At 43.4% G+C, this 22,405-nt stretch overlaps 1 protein-coding gene across 1 annotated transcript in view; it reads left to right on the forward strand.

Annotated features, from left to right (window-relative positions):
* The window catches only part of LOC134586226 (cytochrome P450 2A3-like), a 39,428-nt gene extending 18,064 nt beyond the window's left edge, over positions 1–21,364 (forward strand). The window contains exons 6-10 of the mRNA XM_063441723.1: positions 234–407; positions 11,171–11,312; positions 16,406–16,593; positions 19,837–19,978; positions 21,059–21,364. Of these exons, the coding sequence (XP_063297793.1) occupies positions 234–407; positions 11,171–11,312; positions 16,406–16,593; positions 19,837–19,978; positions 21,059–21,237 (825 nt within the window). The 3' untranslated portion in view covers positions 21,238–21,364. The remainder of the gene's footprint in view (positions 1–233; positions 408–11,170; positions 11,313–16,405; positions 16,594–19,836; positions 19,979–21,058) is intronic.
* Positions 21,365–22,405: the final 1,041 nt, after the last annotated feature.

A 22,405-nucleotide genomic window follows, 5' to 3' on the forward strand; every position in this document is an offset into this window, starting at 1 on the left:
AGCTGGTTATTTTTACTTCTTCTAGAAAGCATTGCCCCACCAAGCATTAGTACAACTTTTCTATATCATAAACAATCCCCACATTACAATAATGTATTCTCCTTAATTCTGTACCTGGTATAGGCTTGTATTTGGTTTTCTTACTTTAAGCACATTCCAATATCACATGGACAACGTAATGACAGAATGTGGTGGAATTAAGAGCTGATTTATTTATTTATTTTTTCATTTAGCTTTATGATTCCTTTCCTTGGCTAATGCATCATATTCCAGGACCTCAACAGACAACTTTCAAACATCTGCAATTTCTAAAGTGTCTTGTGATGCAAGAGATCAAGAGTCATCAACGTAACCCTTCTACAGAACCTCAAGATATCATCGACTTTTACCTGGAGCACATTTCCAAGGTTTGCTTTTTATTCAGAGCAACCACCATACATAACATCTAAACATTTCATTCAAACCTCATAACAAAAAACAGGTGTGCACATAGTACAATAATAGTAATAGTAAAAAACCACCACTGGTGTATATGTGGAGCGCTAAAGAATATATAGGCTTACCCATACGTATCGCAGTACAATGTATCTGAAACAGATATAAGTGCAAATAGTGCAAGTAACGTATGTGATGGATCCAGTGCGTAAATAATCTATATGGTCTCACTCATGTAACAGAGCCCTACAGGATAGGCTCAGATCTCAAAGACTTACGTGTTACGTGCTTATGGTGACACGGTACCCAATTGATCCTCTTATCATCAGTAAATCCTTATACATACATCGAGGAAGGGGAACAGGGGAAGCAAGGTGCCGCTAGTGTAATAAATTCCAGTAATCTGTGCATATAATGGAAGAAAATTGGCTTCTCACCTGGTAAGGAGCCCAATACATGGCTCCTGGTGTAGAGGTGTGTGTGCCTTTAAGGGGGCTACAACCCTTCTTTAAAGGGAATCTCCAGTGCCAGGAAAACAATCTGTTTTCCTGGCACTGCAGGATTCCTCTCCCTCCCATCCCCCAATCCCCAGTTGCTGAAGGGGTGAAAACCCCTTCAGCGACTTACCTGAGGCAGCGACATGTCCCACGTCGCTGCCTGCTCCTCCCCCGCCGCTCCACCTTCTGCCTACGTCGGCCGGTGGGCGAGACTGATCCCACCCACCGGTCGAGGAGACCTAATGCGCATGCGCGGCAATGCCGCGCATGCGCATTAGCGCACCCCATAGGAAAGCATTGAAAACGATTTTCAATGTTTTCCTATGGGGAATTGAGCGACGCTGGAGGTCCTCACACAGCGTGAGGACGTCCAGCGACGCTCTAGCACAGAAAACCTGTGCTATAGAGCAGGAAGTTCCCTCTAGTGGCTGTCTTGTAGACAGCCACTAGAGAGGACTTAACCCTGCAAGGTAATTATTGCAGTTTATAAAAAACTGCAATAATTACACTTGCAGGGTAAAGGGTAGTGGGAGTTGGCACCCAGACCACTCCAATGGGCAAAAGTGGCCTGGGTGCCTACAGTGTCCCTTTAAGCAGCAAGGTAGAAGATGGATTTCAAATTAAACAAAATTTATTAGCGTAAGTATGAAAAACGTACAAATAAAAAGTGAACAATGAAAATATAAAATTGAAAGAAAAATCTCCAATATTCCTGCCGAAACGCGTTTCGCTGTGCTGTGACAGCTTTCTCAGTCGCTGATGTACTTGCTGCTGTTCGTAGTTTAAATATCATGCTCTTCCTTCTGTGTGGTCGTCCAATTAACTTGTTGTACACAGCTGAGTCTGTTGTTGTCAATGCTATTCCGATCCCATGGCACCCTACATGACCCGTGACGTCACATATCGCGTCACGGGTTGGGCGTGTTCTCAGTCTGCTATTGTTAATTCCTTGGCGTCCATATTGGAGTTGGGCAAATGCCACTTCTTTACGAGATATCTAAAAGTCCGTATATATTTTAAAATACAACAACTCAATGTAAACATATACAAACGGAAAATTAGGGGGAAAAGAGGGGGAAATGTGTTAGTAACCCTTCATTATAGACCGGTTTGTTTTAATGTGCAATTCAAAATCATTATATTAAGCAACCTCGTATTTGCCATTTAAAGTGCATTCATTTAGAAATGAGTGCTGATAGGAACCCACCCAGGGAATATGAGCCAGTGATGAACTAATAGTTAATGTTAATGTCAACCAAATGTAATGATGATATAAGAGCTAATAGTTATAAAATCTATTATAAAAGACTTATATAGGAATAGGAATAAAAAATCAATAAATAATAAAAAACCTTAAAAAGGATGCTGAGTACATTCTAAGTTAAAAAATGACATTGCTCTACCTATTATGATACCCAAAACCCTCTTTACTACCCTTAACACTGCAATGACTCACTATATATGGAACAACCGCAGACCCCGAATAAGGTTAACCACACTTATGCAACCCAATGACAGAGGGGGTCTAGCCCTCCCAGATTTTCACCTTTACTATGTGGCCAAACACCTCCAGAGGGTGGTAGAATGGACGAAAGAGGGAGTACACAAGCTATGGAAGACGGTAGAGGAGACGGAGGTTGGTAGACTGATCTTAGAGCTACCCTGGGGCCGAGACCCCAAGGGCAGGGAGGGCATGTCTATATACACGAAACACACACTAGGCGTGTGGAGGAGGGCTGCAAGAGCAGGGAACCTGGCACCATATCCTTCCCCACTTCTACCGCTGACCCATAATGACGACTTCCAACCGGGATTACATCCGAAAGCGTTTAGAGGTATCCTCCCAGCCCCCTCCCCACGCCTACACCACATCATTAGGGGGGAAAAATGCAGGCCACTGACGGACCTAATGGGAGAGACACCCCCGACATTCATGTACCACTTCAAATATGCTCAACTGACCAAATATGTCCATACCTTGCCACAGGGACCAGTACTCAATAGAGATCGAACCACATTTGAACAACTATGCCAACACCCAGACCCAATCTCGCACGGAATTTCCCTATTATACTCCACACTTCAAACAGGGACCCCCACCGAGAAACCCCTATTCATGGGAAAATGGGAGGCGGCAATAGACAGATCATTCACAGGCGCGGAATGGGACTCCATCTGCTACTTCACACAACACTGCTCGACACACAGCAGAACCCAAGAGACAGCCTATAAACTACTCACACATTGGTACAAAACACCATACCTAATGCACAAAATCGACACAGACCACACAGAAATGTGCTGGAGATGTGAGAGAGAGGTGGGCACCACATTACACATCTGGTGGGAATGTGACATGATCAAACCCTACTGGACAGGGATACACAAGATATTGGAGAAGTTATCGGATGCGCCCTCCCCCCCCCCCGCCCCCCGGGATCCCCCCGGGACCATCTGAAATGCTACTACATTATACACTCATCCCGAGATCAAAGTATAAGAAATCCATGATGGTTAGAATACTAAACCCCAATTTTGGAAACAAAAGATAACCCTCCCTCTTAAAGCCTGGTTCGACCAGATGGAGGAGCTCAGATCTATAGAGGAGCTGAACATGACAGCCTTGGCAACCCCCACGAAATACACAGACATATGGACACACTGGATCCTAGAGACGGCAAAGGAAGACTTCCAACAGAGTCTCCGACAGACCAACTAGACGACAGATACTGACCACCCACTACCGCCACTCCCCTCCCCCCCACCCTCTCCCACACTACTACCCGTCCCCACTATCCCCAAGGTTAAAACTTGTCAAACGCAACCAATAGGACACACTAGACTAGAAACTCACAATACACTGTCAGAAGACAAAATACAGGAAAATAAAAAGGAAAACCCCGAAACAGACAACAGAACCAGGACAGACAAGGGGAAGTAGACCTGACAGGCGTAGAACAGCCAACACAGGGACCGGTTAGCCCGACTACACCCCAGAAGGTTACAGGCCGACAGGGTCACGTAAGTGACCAAAAAACGGGCGCAGACACAGGCGGGAAGAAGGGGATGAGACCGAACACAATAGGAAAACACACGAGAACCACGACTAGAGCCTCACTGATAAACCCCACACACAGAACCTTCACTAGGACCCAAGTGAGCCAGGCGGCCACAGGGTTCGGGAGCCCAAAAGAAAAGACGGGGACAGGTAAGGAGGGCTATCTTCCAGTAGACTACCGAGGAAAGTAAGAAAGAGAGATCCCTGGAAGAGAACACGAAGATAGAGACCCAGATCAAAGGTCGGGATACACGGGTTTACACTCCTGAAAATAAAATGTAAGGGACCTGGGGGACGTGGCTACCAAGCAGACTAGACGGACATGCTTGTGTGGAGCTCCGCGAAAAGAAACTAAAGAACAGCAGACACCCGAAATTAAACAACTTCCACAAGCCTTATACCCCAACACCCCCTCACAGCTGACATCATGGGGCGGAAAAACAGAAAATTCCACATTCCGGAGGCACCAAAAATGCCTGATATCAGGCTGTCATTCGACAGGCCTACCACACAAGTTGCACCAAAGATGGTGTCGGCGGAGCTGAGTGAGGAGACGGCCGAAGCCAGGTCCCTATAATGAGTCTGAATCAGGTGAAGACTCGTCGCCAGCAACAAAACGGGATATCAAAGATCTCTTGCTGGAAATGAGACAGGTATGGAAGGCAGACCTGCATGCTGCTCAAGCGGAGCTGGGGTCCCTGTCCCAGAGGGTCACCGAGGTGGAGTCCAAGGAAGTAACCAGAGACCAGCAGCTGCGGACCACCCAAGATGAGACCCGGGACCTCGCGCAACAAGTCCAGAGACTAAACAGGACTGTGACAGTGCTGGAATCCCTGCACAGGAGGAAGAATATCTGCCTTAGAGGGGTGCCGGAACGAATTGCAGGAGATGCCCTATTACCCTTTCTCCAGAGACTGCTGACCTCTATGGGCGCAAAGAGAGTTGCAGACTCCGGTATTATCACTTCAGCGTTCCGGATCCGTAAAGCAGCAGCTGCACCCGCGGATGCACCAAGAGACATTATAGCAGTGACTAAGGACATTGCAGCTCGAGCTGCCATAATGTCCCGCTCGAGAGAGCTAGGAGACATCCACTTTGAGGAGTGCACCATTGCCATTTACGGAGACCTCCCATTCAGTGTGCTGATGGCGAGCAGGCAGCTAGCACCTATTACACGACGGCTGCGAGACGCCGCAATTAAATACAGATGGGGAATAGAGGGCTCCCTAGCAGTTCAGAGGGGGGATGACATACTCACCTTAGCCCCCTCTGGAGACCAGACGACATTCCTCCAGCGGCTAAATCTATTACCCCCTGCTCCACAACGCTGACCCCCTATAGTACTACGGCACCAGCAGCAACACTTCCTGGATAGCCCAGGGAGCCCACACTAGAGAAACCACGGGAGAGTTTCTTACTCACCCAATGACCCACAGACCACATAAGTTAGTGAAGAACCCTGTATAAGAACCCATCCCTGGAGCACTGCTCCCTCTCTATAAAGTTTAATATGCTCTAAGTTCCACAGTTCCTAAATTAATGACAGTCTATACCTACACATGCACCCAACTAGCAAAGGGCTATATAATCAATCAGGAGCAGAAATAGCCCATGACACAAATATCTAATGCCCCACTAGGCCCATACTTACCGCTTAGGTTACATAATGTATGTATTGCCTCATTTAAACCATGTAATCACTGTTTTACTCTCTTACCTATCTCATACTGCAAACAGTTGTAACTTGCATGTGCAAACTACAATAAAATACAATAAAAAAAAAAAATACAATGTAAGGGACCTGTGTGTCCATCATACTTGTGGGCCTGCGAGCCCAAACATATCTATGCATAAACTTAACTTACTACAACCCTAAGTCATATGAATACATGCGAAACTGAGGCCTGCGAGCCTCATTGTACATTGCTGAAAGAAAAACAAATAAAAAGTATATTTACGGGGGGCGGGGCCTGACCATCATGGCCGACAGACGTGTGCTTGGTGAGCTCCTCTCACAATCCAGCCACAAAATGGGATGTTGACCCCAAAAAAGCAACCAGCGAGCAAGCACATCGTACCTGACCGATGGGGAACACTCCCAGATGACTCCGGAGACCCGCCAGCCGACTTACAGCCGAGCACCAGTTCTGAGGCCTACCCTCGTGGGGGCACTCATTGGGGGAGGAAACGGCCGATCCTCCGCCCTGGGGCCGCCGAATTCAAGCAAGCAGCCCGTTCCCCCCCCTCTGGACCGGCGGGGGTCATCCCGGTCCCTGCTGGGGATACACAGACACATGAGAACGGTTCCCAGAGACACGCCGCAATCTCCCGCTCCTGGGCCGCACCCAATATGGCCGACGGAACGGAGAACTATCCCACAACGACTTGGGAAGCCAACTTTAACGCAGCCTTTAATAAGATCTGCAAGGCATTCTGGTGCTGGATCGCAGCACGAGCAGAGCATCAGACAGCAGCTCCCTTGGCGACTGGTTCCACTAAGCCAGAAGGCCCAGATACCCGCATGGACGAAGCCGCAGTCTCAGCCACCCACCCTTCTTCTGGGCTGGGTACTCACCTGGAGACACCCCTCCTACGCCAGCCATACACCCGGGGAGACTCGAAGTTACCCTGGGCACATGATCCTCCCAACGGGATCCATGGCAAGACGGCACGAGTTCCCTTTAAGGCCTCAGGCCGAAGACAAGTGGCAAGCAGACTCAGCAAGTCCAGAAACCACTGGAAGCAACCGGCAAACAAGTCAGCTGTCAGAATCTCTGCCAAGGAAGAACTACCGAGTATAGCACTGCTGCCTTTCAACCGTGAGTGGGTTACACAGGCTCCCTCCTCGCTGCCCGACAACCGAGCACCCTGAGACCATCGCGCTGCCTCGCCCTGCGGAGTGGGATAGAGACACTTACCAATAGCCCATGCCCAAGTCCACAAGGACACTCGCTCAGCAACCAAGGACCTGCCTGGACCTGAGGGTCTTATCCATAATGGGTTACCCTTGTCTAACATGCTTATTAATCTAAGTTATCTCTTACTTACCTGTCAATCTAATATTGTGTCCTAACATGCAAACGCTTAGATATAGGTTTATCACTGTACTCACACACCATTCTCAGTAATGTACCTAATAACACACACCCAGTAGCACCATGAAAGATGTATAAGCTATAGCAAACGAGTCACACACTAACACTAGCTATTATCACTTATCATTTATACTTGCACTCGAGTATGCCTCATTGCCTTTGCAACAGGCTTCCTACACTATGTGCCATGCTGGATAGTTTACGCCTGTTTTATCATAGTAAAGTGCAAATCTCCGTGGCGATGCCTTTTGTCTATGTTAGTAATTATGCTACAGATTTAATCCCTTTGTTGACTAGTATTGCTATCTCCTACCTTGTTATTAACTACCTGATCACAAGACAATAGTTCGCCTTTCGTTAAGCCTGAATGTTTAAAAAAAAAAAAAAAAGTATATTTACAAAAAAATGACATAGCTCAAAATCATCATTAAAGGATCACTATAGTGTCAGGAAAACAAATCGGTTTTCCTGACACTATACAGGGAGTGCAGAATTATTAGGCAAATGAGTATTTTGACCACATCATCCTCTTTATGCATGTTGTCTTACTCCAAGCTGTATAGGCTCGAAAGCCTACTACCAATTAAGCATATTAGGTGATGTGCATCTCTGTAATGAGAAGGGGTGTGGTCTAATGACATCAACACCCTATATCAGGTGTGCATAATTATTAGGCAACTTCCTTTCCTTTGGCAAAATGGGTCAAAAGAAGGACTTGACAGGCTCAGAAAAGTCAAAAATAGTGAGATATCTTGCAGAGGGATGCAGCACTCTTAAAATTGCAAAGCTTCTGAAGCGTGATCATCGAACAATCAAGCGTTTCATTCAAAATAGTCAACAGGGTCGCAAGAAGCGTGTGGAGAAACCAAGGCGCAAAATAACTGCCCATGAACTGAGAAAAGTCAAGCGTGCAGCTGCCAAGATGCCACTTGCCACCAGTTTGGCCATATTTCAGAGCTGCAACATCACTGGAGTGCCCAAAAGCACAAGGTGTGCAATACTCGGAGACATGGCCAAGGTAAGAAAGGCTGAAAGACGACCACCACTGAACAAGACACACAAGCTGAAACGTCAAGACTGGGCCAAGAAATATCTCAAGACTGATTTTTCTAAGGTTTTATGGACTGATGAAATGAGAGTGAGTCTTGATGGGCCAGATGGATGGGCCCGTGGCTGGATTGGTAAAGGGCAGAGAGCTCCAGTCCGACTCAGACGCCAACAAGGTGGAGGTGGAGTACTGGTTTGGGCTGGTATCATCAAAGATGAGCTTGTGGGGCCTTTTCGGGTTGAGGATGGAGTCAAGCTCAACTCCCAGTCCTACTGCCAGTTTCTGGAAGACACCTTCTTCAAGCAGTGGTACAGGAAGAAGTCTGCATCCTTCAAGAAAAACATGATTGTCATGCAGGACAATGCTCCATCACACGCGTCCAAGTACTCCACAGCGTGGCTGGCAAGAAAGGGTATAAAAGAAGAAAATCTAATGACATAGCCTCCTTGTTCACCTGATCTGAACCCCATTGAGAACCTGTGGTCCATCATCAAATGTGAGATTTACAAGGAGGGAAAACAGTACACCTCTCTGAACAGTGTCTGGGAGGCTGTGGTTGCTGCTGCACGCAATGTTGATGGTGAACAGATCAAAACACTGACAGAATCCATGGATGGCAGGATTTTGAGTGTCCTTGCAAAGAAAGGTGGCTATATTGGTCACTGATTTGTTTTTGTTATGTTTTTGAATGTCAGAAATGTATATTTGTGAATGTTGAGATGTTATATTGGTTTCACTGGTAAAAATAAATAATTGAAATGGGTATATATTTGTTTTTTGTTAAGTTGCCTAATAATTATGCACAGTAATAGTCACCTGCACACACAGATATCCCCCTAAAATAGCTATAACTAAAAACAAACTAAAAACTACTTCCAAAAATATTCAGCTTTGATATTAATGAGTTTTTTGGGTTCATTGAGAACATGGGTGTTGTTCAATAATAAAATTAATCCTCAAAAATACAACTTGCCTAATAATTCTGCACTCCCTGTAGTAGGTCCCCCTCCCGTGGTGCTGAAGGGGTTAAAACCCCTTCAGTTGCTCACTTTATTCCACCGCCGGGCTCCCTTACCAGCAGAGCGGAATGCGCATGCACGACAGTGCCGCGCGCATTCAAAGTGTCCATAGGAAAGCATTTCTCAATGCTTTCCTTTGGACGCTCTGCGTGATGGAGGCATAATATGCCTCCAGCGTTGCAGATGCGCCTCTAGTGGCTGTCCGGAAGAAAGCCACTAGAGTCTGACTTAACCCCAAATGGAAACATAGTTTCTCTGAAACTGCTATGTTTACAGCAGGCAGGGTTAACCCTAGTGGGACCTGGCACCCAGACCACTTCATTGAGCTGAAGTGACTATAGTATCCCTTTAAGACCATTGGGCTGCATGGTGTTTAAATTAAAAATCCATTGCATCTCCCTCTGACCAATTTTTTAAATAATCCCCCCTTCCCCCCCTCCAATCTGGTAGTATCCTCTGTATCGCATGGAACTCCAACTAGGTGTGGGGTCACTGTTGTGTTTAAACTTGGAGAATCAAACGCTGAACAATATGCCATAATCTGCAGGTACAGCTCAGGTCCCATGCCTAAATTAAGTCCTCCAGTAGAAGGTGACATATTTACTGTCCGTGGGAGGTACATTTTACTCCCTAAATAAATAGATAGTGGCCATACTATGTTTATAAAGATTTCCCTTGGACCCCTCTTTTAGGTAATCTTTCTAAATGCACAGAAGAATATTGCATAGCTGTCATAAAACCTACCACTCTCTGTCTGAAGAGGGTTGCTTAATCACATTGATTGCTTGTTTGTCAAAGCACCCGTTGGTAGCACACGTGTTAATCACTCACAGGAAACAGAATCAGTTAGTCAGGACCAACCTATTTAAAAAGAACTCTCAGGCTCAGTGTTAGTGGTAAGCAGAGGCGTGTTGGGTTAGCCTGTTTATATAATTATTCATTTCATAACATGTAAAACCTCTTAAGATGCCGTGCAAACGTATCTTTAGATCCACTGCCTATTATTTTGAATTGAATTCCTCTCTCTGCCGTGTCTGAATCCTGCATAGCATGAGATTGCTTTACCACATCCTATCTGGGACCTCCCTGGGGGCCTACTCTTGTCTCCAATCGATATACCCCTACTGAGTGTGCCTTATAATTTGTAGCAAATGATCCACAAGAAATGTTTTACTACTGATCTTCCTAACCCGTTTGCTCTAAAAACATACAAATGTGCTGTTTGATTGGCCATGTCAATTATTGTCACTGCATAACTTGCTCCAGCTGTCGGGGCGAAGCAATCCTGTCTGTAAACGTACGCACAGCAAAAAAAAAAAAAACATACAGACCCCAGGCAAGATTTATGTTTATTCTACTGTTGAACCTTTCACACTGCGCTTACGCCCTGGTATCGCTATTTCTCCTTTGGTCCTTAGCCAGCCTGGGGAAACTGTTAAGGATATCATACTCTACACATATATTGTTATTTAGTAATGAAGGAGAGTGGGGCGAGCAATATCCAAGGACACCTTCACTCTTATTCTACCAAGTAATGCTACCCACACCTAAGCCACATTGTGAGGGAGGCCCCCCCTGTAACATTTTGTGAAATATTGTTTCCCAATCCATTCCATGTCAGTTTTTTTGGTTATCTGTAACTTATCTTTGTCTAATGGGACAATCAATGGCAGCGGATTTTTATTTCTTGAAAAATTTTAATGAAAATGTTTTGAGGACTATGTCACCAAGCTAATTTTGTAATTGAAGAACAAGTGACCAAGCTAATGTCATGTACATATTTTGGGTTCCTATGGAAATACATGGATCTGGCACATTCATGATTTATAAAATCTTTTATTTCCCTATAAAAACCCCAAACAAACAGGATTAAAAGAATATAATGAACTGGATCCATTGTTTGATCTGAACACAAGATTAGTGGGAAATTATATAAAGTAGATTAGATAACCAAGATATTTGATTGTGTGTAAAATGTGAAATACGTGAGCTGTATTTTATTCTTGTATGTATTGCAGACTAAAGACGATCCCTCTTCACCATTCAATGAAATGAACCTGATGCAAATCGTGCTTGACATTTTTCTGGCTGGTTCTGAAACCCTCACCTCTACTTTTCTTTGGGGTCTGTTATTTATGGTATTACATCCTGATGTTCAAGGTGAATATAGAAAAAATACTAGGAGGAATATTTCTTGAAAGGTAGACTACATAATCCACAAAGCAGATTTTAAACAGAAAATAGTACAGTCTGACAGTATTACATGGTTTTAAAGGGGAGCTCTAAGTGCCATATCCACTGCAACTCTTTAAGTCTATGAGCAAAGACCTCCATTTTTCTGTCAAACCATTTTGGAGCAGTTTGAGAAAAACTGAGGCCTATTCAGACACTCATAGCCTGACTGCTCTGCTGCAGTGCTTTAAAGGGACATCATTCCCTGTAGAATCTTTTTGTATTAAACTGTCTTTTCAGAGAAACTGCAGTGTTTACATTACAACAAGGTGATAACTCCACTGGCCACTCCTCAGATGACTGCTAGAGGTTCTTCCTGGGGCAGTGCTGCACAGTGTGCAACACTGCCATTCAGGGTGTCCATCCTCTGCATGGAGACACCTAACTTTTCTCATAGTGATACATTGATTCAATTCATCTCTATGAGGAGATGCTGATTGACCAGGGCTGTGTTTGGCTTGTGCTGGCCCAGCCCATGATCTGTCTTCTTGACAGTCTCAGCCAATCATATGGGGAAGCATTGTGACTGGCTCAGACCACCACAGAGGCAGACAGGGCAGAGTCAGCAGCTGCAGACTTGAATACAAGCAAGGTTTACTATATTTAGGGAGGCAATGGGGGCAGGGGAGCTAGATGGTGGTTTTAACACTATAGGGTCAAATTACAAGCTTGTGTTTCTGACCCTATAGTTTTCCTTTAAGGTATAAGTAACACAATCTGTCCAATCTTAGGTAGGAAAAATAGGTTGAGGCTTAGGACACTAGAGGATCTTCTTCTTCTGCTTCTTCTGGGGGTAGGGGTGGGGAGATGGAGAGGAGGATGGAGGGGGGGTTGTAGTGGTTATGGTGCATTTAGTGTCTTTTTAATAAAATTACCAAACAAAAAATCTTTAAGTTACAGTCCTCACTGTAATGGATATGTGGATCAGAGATTGGAAATACTTTGCATATACGGTGTGCATGCCCAGTCATTTTGAAGTTGTGAATGGTAATTTTAAAAAAATCCTAGCCGAAATCTAGAGCCCGGGCCTACCTCCCATCAGCCCACCACGGCCTGGATTACTTATTTGACGGGGACTTCCTGGAGGACGCGTGGGACACATCCTTGCACAACTCCGATCACGGAACCTTCGGAATGGGACGCAGATCGCAGAAACCCCAACCAGGTACAGCACAGCCTGATATAGGCACACTGCTGCAGAAACAAACACCCGCCAAAATGGCGGCCGTACAAGGCCCTGTTCCCCCTCAAGAGCCTACCTCAGTGGAGCATAGCCCTCAAAGGGTTACACAGTCAAAACTCACACCCCAGCGAGATATCACTGAACTGGCCACTAAACATGACCTACAACACATGCAAAAAATGCTGCAAGAAATACAAAGCCTACTGGCTGCAGATCTACCCACCCTCAAAACCAGCATGCAACAAATTACTGAAAAAGTACTACACACTGAGGGAGAAGTAAAAGGGATCCAAAAAGAAATCACCTCGCTGCAAGAATCCCTTTCCCAGATGCAACACACTCAAAAAAATCTGGAAGTACAAATAGCAGCCCAGGAAGACAAACACAGAAGCAACAACATCAAAATACGTGGTATCCCTGCCTCAGTCTCCAAGGAGGATCTACCACACTATGTGCAACGTCTCATGCAGTCCTTACTTCCCCCCGGGGTGGCAAGGAAACTCACCTTTGCCGGAATATACCGACTATCCACTCCAACACGGGCATCCACACCCCTTGCTGGAGACGTAATAATCCGCTGCGTCCTTCCCCAAGACAGGGGACACATAATGTCGGCACTCAAGGGCAAAACACCACTCGACTTTGAAGAGTCCCAATTGACTTTTTACCAGGACCTAACCAGAGCCACTCTCCAGTGGAGAAAAACCCTCAACGACTTCACCAGCCAGCTACGCTCAGTGGAAATACCATACCGGTGGGGAAACCCACGCCACCTCCTAGTTACACAACAAGGACAAACGTACAAAATCACTACAGGAGCTGAAGCTGCCGCGCTACTATCAAAACTGGGTCTACCGACCAAGACCACCCAGAACGCTTCTCCCGCTTGGGACCCAGAGACGATCGAACCTTTCATCCCGAGGACACAGAGAATGGACACTCAGGCCACTTGACGGGAATGGGGAGAGAAGTCTCCTACCCCAACCCGCTCACAGGCTAAATATTGCAATTTGCCGTTTACCAATGGTTTTTCTCCTTTTCCTCCTATTACTTTTTACCTTCTAATACTAAAAAGTTCTGTTGTTTTCTCCATGACTTAAGTAACGCGACTCTGGTGACGCCCCAAGAGCATGCCAGGGATGGTGTTGGCACGCCAGTACGCCAGAGGAGTGTGTGCTGCAACAAGGCGCACACCTTCCCCCCCCCCCGACAGCCCCTAGGTTAGGGCTACTACACCTCAAGATTAGTCTAAACCTCCCGACTAACTACTTCCAAGACGAACCGACCGTCCCCACAGATCACTTGTCAGAACCACAGATCCATACAGGGGACATTCCCTCCTTAGAAAACCTCGACCTCAAGCTTAACGCTGACTTGGTACAATCCACCCGATATGGACCACACCTTCTTTACCAATCCAGGACCTAGGAATGGACGCTCACAAACCAAATAGAATACCATACCTAGTATTACACCAACCCACTTCCTAGGCCTTACAACGTTTCCTAAAATATAAAAATTGTGACAATTTACAACATATGCGTTGAAACTCAGAAGCTAATATATATATGTTAATGTTCACTATTGCATGTGGTAACTTTACCCTTTGTAAAACAGAAAAAAAAAATCCTTACATTTACAAGTCCAGATATACCAACATCGTCATAAATTACCTTTTTTTTGCGCATTTCCAAAAAACACAAATACCAAATAAACTGGTTGTGTTTTGGGGTGATAACGTTTGTAATATCCAGAAACTGGTTGAAAATGTTCTAGATAATGTTATGTCTAGTATTAAAAAAATAATAATAATAATAATTTAAAGGGACAATCTAAGCACAAATACAACCTTAGCTCAGCGAAGTGGTTTTGGTGTACAGATCATGGCCTTGCAGATTTACAGCTCAATTCTCAATCATTTAGGTTTTAAATCTCTTGTTTCTGTTTATGCAGCCTCAACTTAACTGGATAAGACTCACACATCTTACATTAAAAAAATAAAATGTTTTCATTATCGATCAGATCTAACGGTACTGGGCGTTTACTTTAGAAGGTTTAATCTACTGCTCTGTTACTCAACTATAAATCAAAATTGCTCTAGTAGCCTGCAGCAGCCTCCTGTGTATGATTAAACACATTGTGCCAAAAGGGAAGCTAAAAAAGATTAGACTGTTTTAGGAAGTCTGTGTGGGTTACAGAGAAGGTATGCCTAGGGCTGTGTAAACAAAGTGATTTAACTACTAAATGGCAAAGAATTGAGCAGTAATACTACACACGCATGATCTATACACCAAATCTGCTTAATTAAGCTAAAGTTGCCTTGGTGCTTAGAGTGTCCCTTTAATTTTATTCACAAATGCTTTAGACAGTTTATCTGTCCATTGAATATTGAAATCCTGGATCATTAATTCATTTATTTTTAAAACATATCTAGCTCTGATTGCAAACAATGTTTTCGATTATTTCCTGGTGGTATTTGTTTTATTTTTTTTTATAAAGAGATGGGGGGGCTTTCAGGCCAGAAATCCTAGATGTTAGACTATTTTGCTCAGTGGCAGAATTGTTCTCTATTACTTCAAATACACAATTGCTACAGTGAGTATTTGCCTACAGAGAGTACACCTGTGCTCAGGCCCACCATCAGGGGATGTGTATAGTGCCTGATAGCCATCGGGGGACTAGCCAGTGGCTTGATAAGGGGCCCCAAGATATCTGAAGAAAGCCCTGCCCGCTCTGTCATGCTAAACTATATCATTACCAAAGCTGCATTACTGGAGAACCAGGCAGGAAGACACATTGCTCTCTATCTTACATACTCAAGACAGCAACAGATGTCACTCAGTTGTTGTAATAGATCTCTGATTGACTGGTGTGGGAGACAGGTTTTACTTACAATCTATACATTTCCTAGCATTTCTGCTGCTTAGTTTAATGCTGAATTGTATATTTCTTGACAAGTACACTTTAAAGGGAACCTGTTATGGGCAAAACTACTTCTTCTAAAAGAGCTTGAAATTCCATCTATACATTGTGCTTACAGTGTTGCTCGTAAATGTATGGATTTGGACAAAAAAATAAATGTCTTCCATCTGTCTCTCAATTCCTCGGTAGACACTCAATACCAAGGAATTGAGAGACAGGGAGAGCAGAAGAGATGTGTCTTTGCTCTCCACCTATAACAACTACAACACGTGCATTGTTGTTGCTATTGTTAATCCCTAGCCGACGCTACTAGCACTGGCTAGAGATTATCGGAATATAGGCATGCTGGACACTAAGCCAATGTGTTGGTAGCGTCATGGAGGAGGGTTGCCCTGTTTGAGGAAGTGTCCCCAAGCACGGTAAATCAACAAAGAGCAGAAGAGGAGTGTGGGCAGACTGGAAGTTGGTGTTCTGTATGACCCACCTCTGTAAAGAGATCACGGTGGGGGAGCGTAGGGCCAGGTAAATGGTGACAGATTTCTTTAAATATAATCAGCTTAAAATAAAGGTCATCGGGGCCAGACAAGTACCAGGTTAACACGGTTTTTCTCAAAGGGCAGGCTTCAGCTGAGATTTTGTGGCCTTCAGTTGTTCCATACTTGTTTTTTTCTCTTACTTTTTTAAAAAAAATACTTTGTGCCAATCAAAAAGCCTACACAGCTGTATGACCATCCCAGATATGCATCCCACTTTAGTTTTCTTCATGAATTACATGACATTGCAATACTGTTAAAAAGTACCAAACAAATAAATGGTCATTTTACAATAGTAAGCACTGAAAGTGGAATATTGTTGTGTAACATTGGGAATATTTTACTAGCCATTTCCTTTGTTTCTTTACACAATGGCACCACAGCAAAGGTTCAAAAAGAACTGGATGCACATTTTGAAACCTACCAAGAGCTTCACTATGAAAATCGCAAGGAAGTACCATATACATATGCCGTGATCCATGAGATCCAAAGATGTGCTAACGTAGCACCTGTAGGCTTACCTCGGCAATGCGCACAGGATGTCAAAATCAAAGGTTATCAGTTGAAAAAGGTAAGAAACTTTATTCATTTGAACACTCCCAGCTAAACCTAGTTGATATAGTTATATATATCTATATTGGTTTGTATGGTGGGAGAGCCAAAAGAACAGAGATAAGTACATACAGAGATGTTTGTAGCTAAAAATACACAGGTTGTCATGGTCCACACTGTCTTTAGTGTCTGCATGTTAGCCGTTTCTGCCTCCACTGATACTGGCCACCAATTAGCATTTACCATTTTGCAAACAGGACAAGAGGTTTTGCTTCTGCTCTTTAACCTTTTAAGCAAGTCGCCCTTTTAGTGTCATGGGAACATTGACTTATGCCCTATTGAGATAAAGAGGAAGGAGGGAGTGAAAGTAGGCTAGCTAGCTTCACAGACTCCGGGTAGGTTACCAGAGGTATACAGGGGCTTAACCCCAAATAAAGTCAAAAGCAAAAGGAAGAGATGAGAACTAAAATAGAGAAAACAATCCCACTCAGTGGGTGTAATCCAATCTCGTTCTCAGTTATATACCTCCAATTATAAATGTCACATGTAGAGAGGGGGGAGGGGGGGGAGGTTTTTTTTTGTTTAAACCTTTATTAAGTACAAAAATTAAGTATAATAAAAATTGGCAAATAGTTAACCAATGAGTAATAAAACCTAAAAGGTAGGTAGGTAGAGCATAGTCAGCATATTTCTGTTCGTGGAGTAACAAGTGTGTCCAGGATACAAATGCCTGGATAGGTAGTGGATGGGAGGAAAGATAATAGGAGGGGAGAGGGAAAGGGGATATCTATATACTGAAGTATAAGAAGATGCCTGGTAGAGGTAAAGGTAGCACAGGGAGTCGCTATAAATGGCAAAACTAAATGGTGCACTTGCCCTGAGGGGATGTGGAGCATATATATATGTAGGAAAAATCCCTTAGTGTTCTCTAGTATTCCTGCATACGTATGCAGGAATACTAGAGAACACTAAGGGATTTTCCTACATATATATATGCTCCACATATAGATATCCCCTTTCCCTCTCCCCTCCTATTATCTTTCCTCCCATCCACTACCTATCCAGGCATTTGTATCCTGGACACACTTGTTACTCCACGAACAGAAATATGCTGACTATGCTCTACCTACCTACCTTTTAGGTTTTATTACTCATTGGTTAACTATTTGCCAATTTTTATTATACTTATTTTTTGTACTTAATAAAGGTTTAAACAAAAAATCCCTCCCCCCCTCCCCCCTCTCTACATGTGACATTTATAATTGGAGGTATATAACTGAGAACGAGATTGGATTACACCCACTGAGTGGGATTGTTTTCTCTATTTTAGTTCTCATCTCTTCTTTTTGCTTATGCCCTATTGAATATAGGATAATACAAACACTATGAAGAGTAGCATTGACTAAGATCTGAGAAAGGCTGCACTAGAATACTGAACAGGACACAGATAATTATAGTAGGACTCCAAAAGCAAATAAATAGATTATTAATCTTTATCATAAATAATATATTTACAGCTTTAAGAGCTGCTATGTCTTCAGGTTATGGCATTTTAAAAGTATATTCACTAAACAGAAAATTCTACTGAACTGAAAACCAAACTGCAAGAATAGCTGAATTCAGAGGTATAACTAGGTCACTTGACACCCCCCCCCCCCCGAATTGTATCTTTTGTTTGTTGATCCACACCCACTCCTGTCTTTATGTCACATTTCCATCTTGTGTGTCTCCCAAACCCCCTTACCTCTTCTATGTCTTATACCTATTACCCTATTTTGTGTCCACCCCACATGCATACATACATTGGCATGCAGCCAGTCACATGCAAACATGGCACACATAGTAACATACATATACAAACCATATGAAAGACCGGCACTCAACTGAATGGGATTTGGATGCAGAAGGTTACCAATTTCCTTTCAAATAGAAACAACACAAGAAAGGAATCAGTTGGGTCAAATGTTGCAGGTTCCACACAGGTGGAATAAATGTCTTAAAATTATTTTGGTGTTGCGGCGTCTTTGTTATGTAACACACAAACACATGCACAGTGACCTACATAAATACACAATCACACACATTCACAGGCACACAGTTACACATACAATGTCAGAAGCATAACTAGACACATTGTTACACACATCGTCACATACATTCAAATGCAGTTACACACATAAAGAAGTCAAATACAATCACATGAACACAGTCGCACTCACAAACAATCACATACACACAGTCCCACACATAGTCACATATGGTTACATGTACACAGTCATTAAATCTCTCTTTCAGCTTACCTTTTTGGGCATCGAGAAGGAGGAGACTAGAGTTAGTATTTGTGAGTCTAGTGGTGGAGAGGAAGAGACAACTTCCTGCATCCCCCTCTGCGTGTGGCATAGTTATCCGGCAGTGGGTGTCTGTAGACAACTTTACACCCACTAAATAGAACAGAATGTGTGATGTAAAAGGCGCTTACAAATTCAAATAGTTGTGAAAGTGACAAGCAGCTTAAAAACACTCTGTGGGTGCTCTCCCAAAAAACACAACTGTTTTGGTGATAAACCCCTATACCCAGAATATAGAGTAATGAGTGAAGCGCTTACAGAACTGTATTATTTTGAAAAGAACTTCCCCCCTCAGTATTTTGGGATTTTTTTTTTAGTAAATATATATAGAGAAAAAGAGGGGGGAAGGGGGGAGGGGAGAAAATAGTGTAATATTGTCAAAAATAAATATGCACATAAGGGTGGCGTTGACTGCCTGTATCAGAGAGGCAACTCCCTTCCTGAAGACCAGGCAGAGGATAATGAAATCTTCATCTCGGTTTCAAAAGTTCCATGCTACAAATTTGGACAGCAGGGCCAGTGATGCTCTGTGCACCCCCTCCCACCATGGCTGAGTTACACCATGTTTATAGATAGGCTGTCGTGTCTAATTGTACTTTAGTACGGGAGTACCTTATTTTCTAAAAGATGCATTGGGAGTTTGCAGTCATTATCTTGTCTTTTCAACTTGAAGCAGGAATATAGTTAAATGAGTTCACAGCCGCATCCGACCAGGTTGTCATTTTTACCACCTAGCATAGCATTTCCTATATCTTATTGTTTGCACCAGTTACCAGTCACTAACAGTGAATTTCTGTATTATAGAAATAGCCTTTGCTAACAACCATTTTAAACATTAACAGCTTGCCAGCAACTAAAAAACTGAAATTAGCCCATAATTCTAAACTAACCATCCACACAATGTTCTTTTTCAGGGTACAGTTATTGTGACATGTTTGGCCTCTGCGCTCTGCGACCCCAACTACTGGAAATTTCCCAATGATTTCTGTCCATCCAACTTCCTGGACGAACACGGAAACTTTCAGAGCAAAGAGGCATTTTTGCCATTCTCCACAGGTAAAAACGGACATCCTTAAAGCAGCACACCATATACCCACAAATAAAGGGGGCAAATGCAGTTTACGTTACAGAAATAATTTTGTTCCATATACCCAGCTTAACCCCTTAAGGACACAACGTCTGGAATAAAAGTGAATCATGACGGAATATTTCCGTCATGTGTCTTTAAGGGGTTAATATAAGGGGAAGGTATGGAAAGGGATGAATATACATGTGAGGGCAGAGGAGAGGACAAATATATCCAAGTGGGCAGGGGTTAAATGAGACACATGAGGAGAAGGGAATAGAGAGTTACATCATGCTTCCAATTTTATACAGAGTGAGCAAGTCTGATGACACGCTTACAATATGGCTTAAGACACGGGTTGGCCAAAAGGTAGATCCCCAGAAGCTGTAGAACTACAACTCCCATGATGCTTTGCATGCTTTTTGAATGACGAAGCATCATGGAAGCTGTCTTTTTAAAACAGCTGGGGATCTACCTTTCAGGCACCACTGCCTTAAAAGGATTTGATTTCTGGTGTCTCCACATGTGAAACAGCAAGAGCAAACAAGAAGTGTGCATCTGTCCAGCTAAACCTGGAACTGTTTTGAGGTTTGATGGGGACACTTATGAGGAGGGTCAGGAAAGGGGAGACATATAAGGGTTTGGGGAGAGAGATAGGAAATGCATGTGGGACAAGGAGCATAGAGAGACATGAGGAGCAGTGGGACAGACCAAGGGGCTATTAAGGCAACAAGGACAAAAGTATGGTGGGGTGCAGCAGGAAGAGTCAAGAGGACAAGATACACAGGATGGGGGATGGGAGAGAATGATATGTATAGGAGAGTGGAAATGGAGAGACCTGGGTGGACACAAAGGTATTATGAATCACACACTCAAAATGCGGGTTGTTTAAAAGGCTATGTTTGAGCCAAGAGCCAACTAAGTTGTTTGGGATCAACTTCTTAAATCTACATAAAGAAAGCATTGATACATGAATTGGTATATTTATTTAGGTTGTAATTCTTATAGTATATACAACAAAAACTTTTATGTATGAACATCTTCACAAACTACCTTCTCTGTTTTCACAGGCCAACGCATATGTTTAGGGAGACAGTTGGCAATGATGGAACTGTTCATTTTCTTCACCCACCTTCTGCATGCATTCACTTTCCAGCTTCCTCAGGGAGTCACCGAGGTTAACATGAATGGGATACTTGGGACAACATTTAGGCCTCATCCATACCAGATTTGTGCCATACCTCGCTGACCATCCAAATTTGGACAGACTCTTATCTTATTAACACATGTGAAGACAATTCAAGAGAAAGAGACACATGTGTTTATAGTATGTTATTATTTTACCCTTGAAATGTATTAGACTTAAGATGACATACCCTGAACACGTCTTAAAGGGACACTATAGTCACCAGACCAACTACAGCTTATTGAATTTGTTCTGGTGAGTACAATCACTACCTTCAGGCCTTTTGCTGTAAACACTGTCTTTTCAGAGAAAATGCAGTGTTTACATTACAGCCTAGTGATAACTTCACTGGCCATTCCTCAGATAGCTGTTAGAGATCCTTCCTGGGTCATGGCTGCCTAAAATACATCCAAACATGCAGACACTGAACTTTCCTTATAGAGATTCATTGAGTCAATTCATCTCTATGAGGAGATGCTGATTGGCCAGGGCTGTGTTTGATTTTTGCTGGCTCTGCCTCTGATCTGCCTTTTTGCCAGTCTCAGTCAATCCTATGGGGAAGCACTGTGATTGGATCAGGCTACCACTTCTGATGATGTCAGCAGACTGCTTGTTTTTTTTAGGCAAACAGCATGCAGATCTATAGCTTCTGGCTTAAATACAGTAAGATTATGCAATATTTATGGAGGCATGAGGGGCCCAGGGGGGATAGATGGTGGTGTTAACACTATAGGGTCAGGAATACATGTTTGTGTTCCTGGCCCTATAGTGATCCTTTAAAACAACAACACACCCTACCACCCGATAGAGGGTTTCCCCAGCCTGTTCAGCTATAAGATGGTGTTAAGGATGCCGTGTGTGCCTGCCTTTCCAGTAGTCATATCACTTCATGATTCTGAGGTGCCACCCATTAAACAGTACAGTTCTGCTGTATATACAACCCATATACTTCAGTAAAGAAACCTATTAATAAATCAAGTAAGAATCTCCAACAACTTTCATGATTAGCTTATTGATTTTACTCCCTATGATATGAAGTAGGATTCCTACTTACTGGACAGGTTTTCAAAAAGGACATTATGGAACTAAATAAAGTGCATATAAGGGCTACAAAGTTAATAGGAGGAATGGAAGATGTCACCCATAGCACTGTAAGTGGTTATTTAAAACAAGAACTCTAAAGATAGGGAGATCAAATTCAGTAGATGTAATTAAAAAAGGCTGGTTTTTG

Source organism: Pelobates fuscus, chromosome 2 (genome assembly GCF_036172605.1).
Source record: "Pelobates fuscus isolate aPelFus1 chromosome 2, aPelFus1.pri, whole genome shotgun sequence".
Classification (NCBI taxonomy): Eukaryota; Metazoa; Chordata; class Amphibia; order Anura; family Pelobatidae; genus Pelobates; species Pelobates fuscus.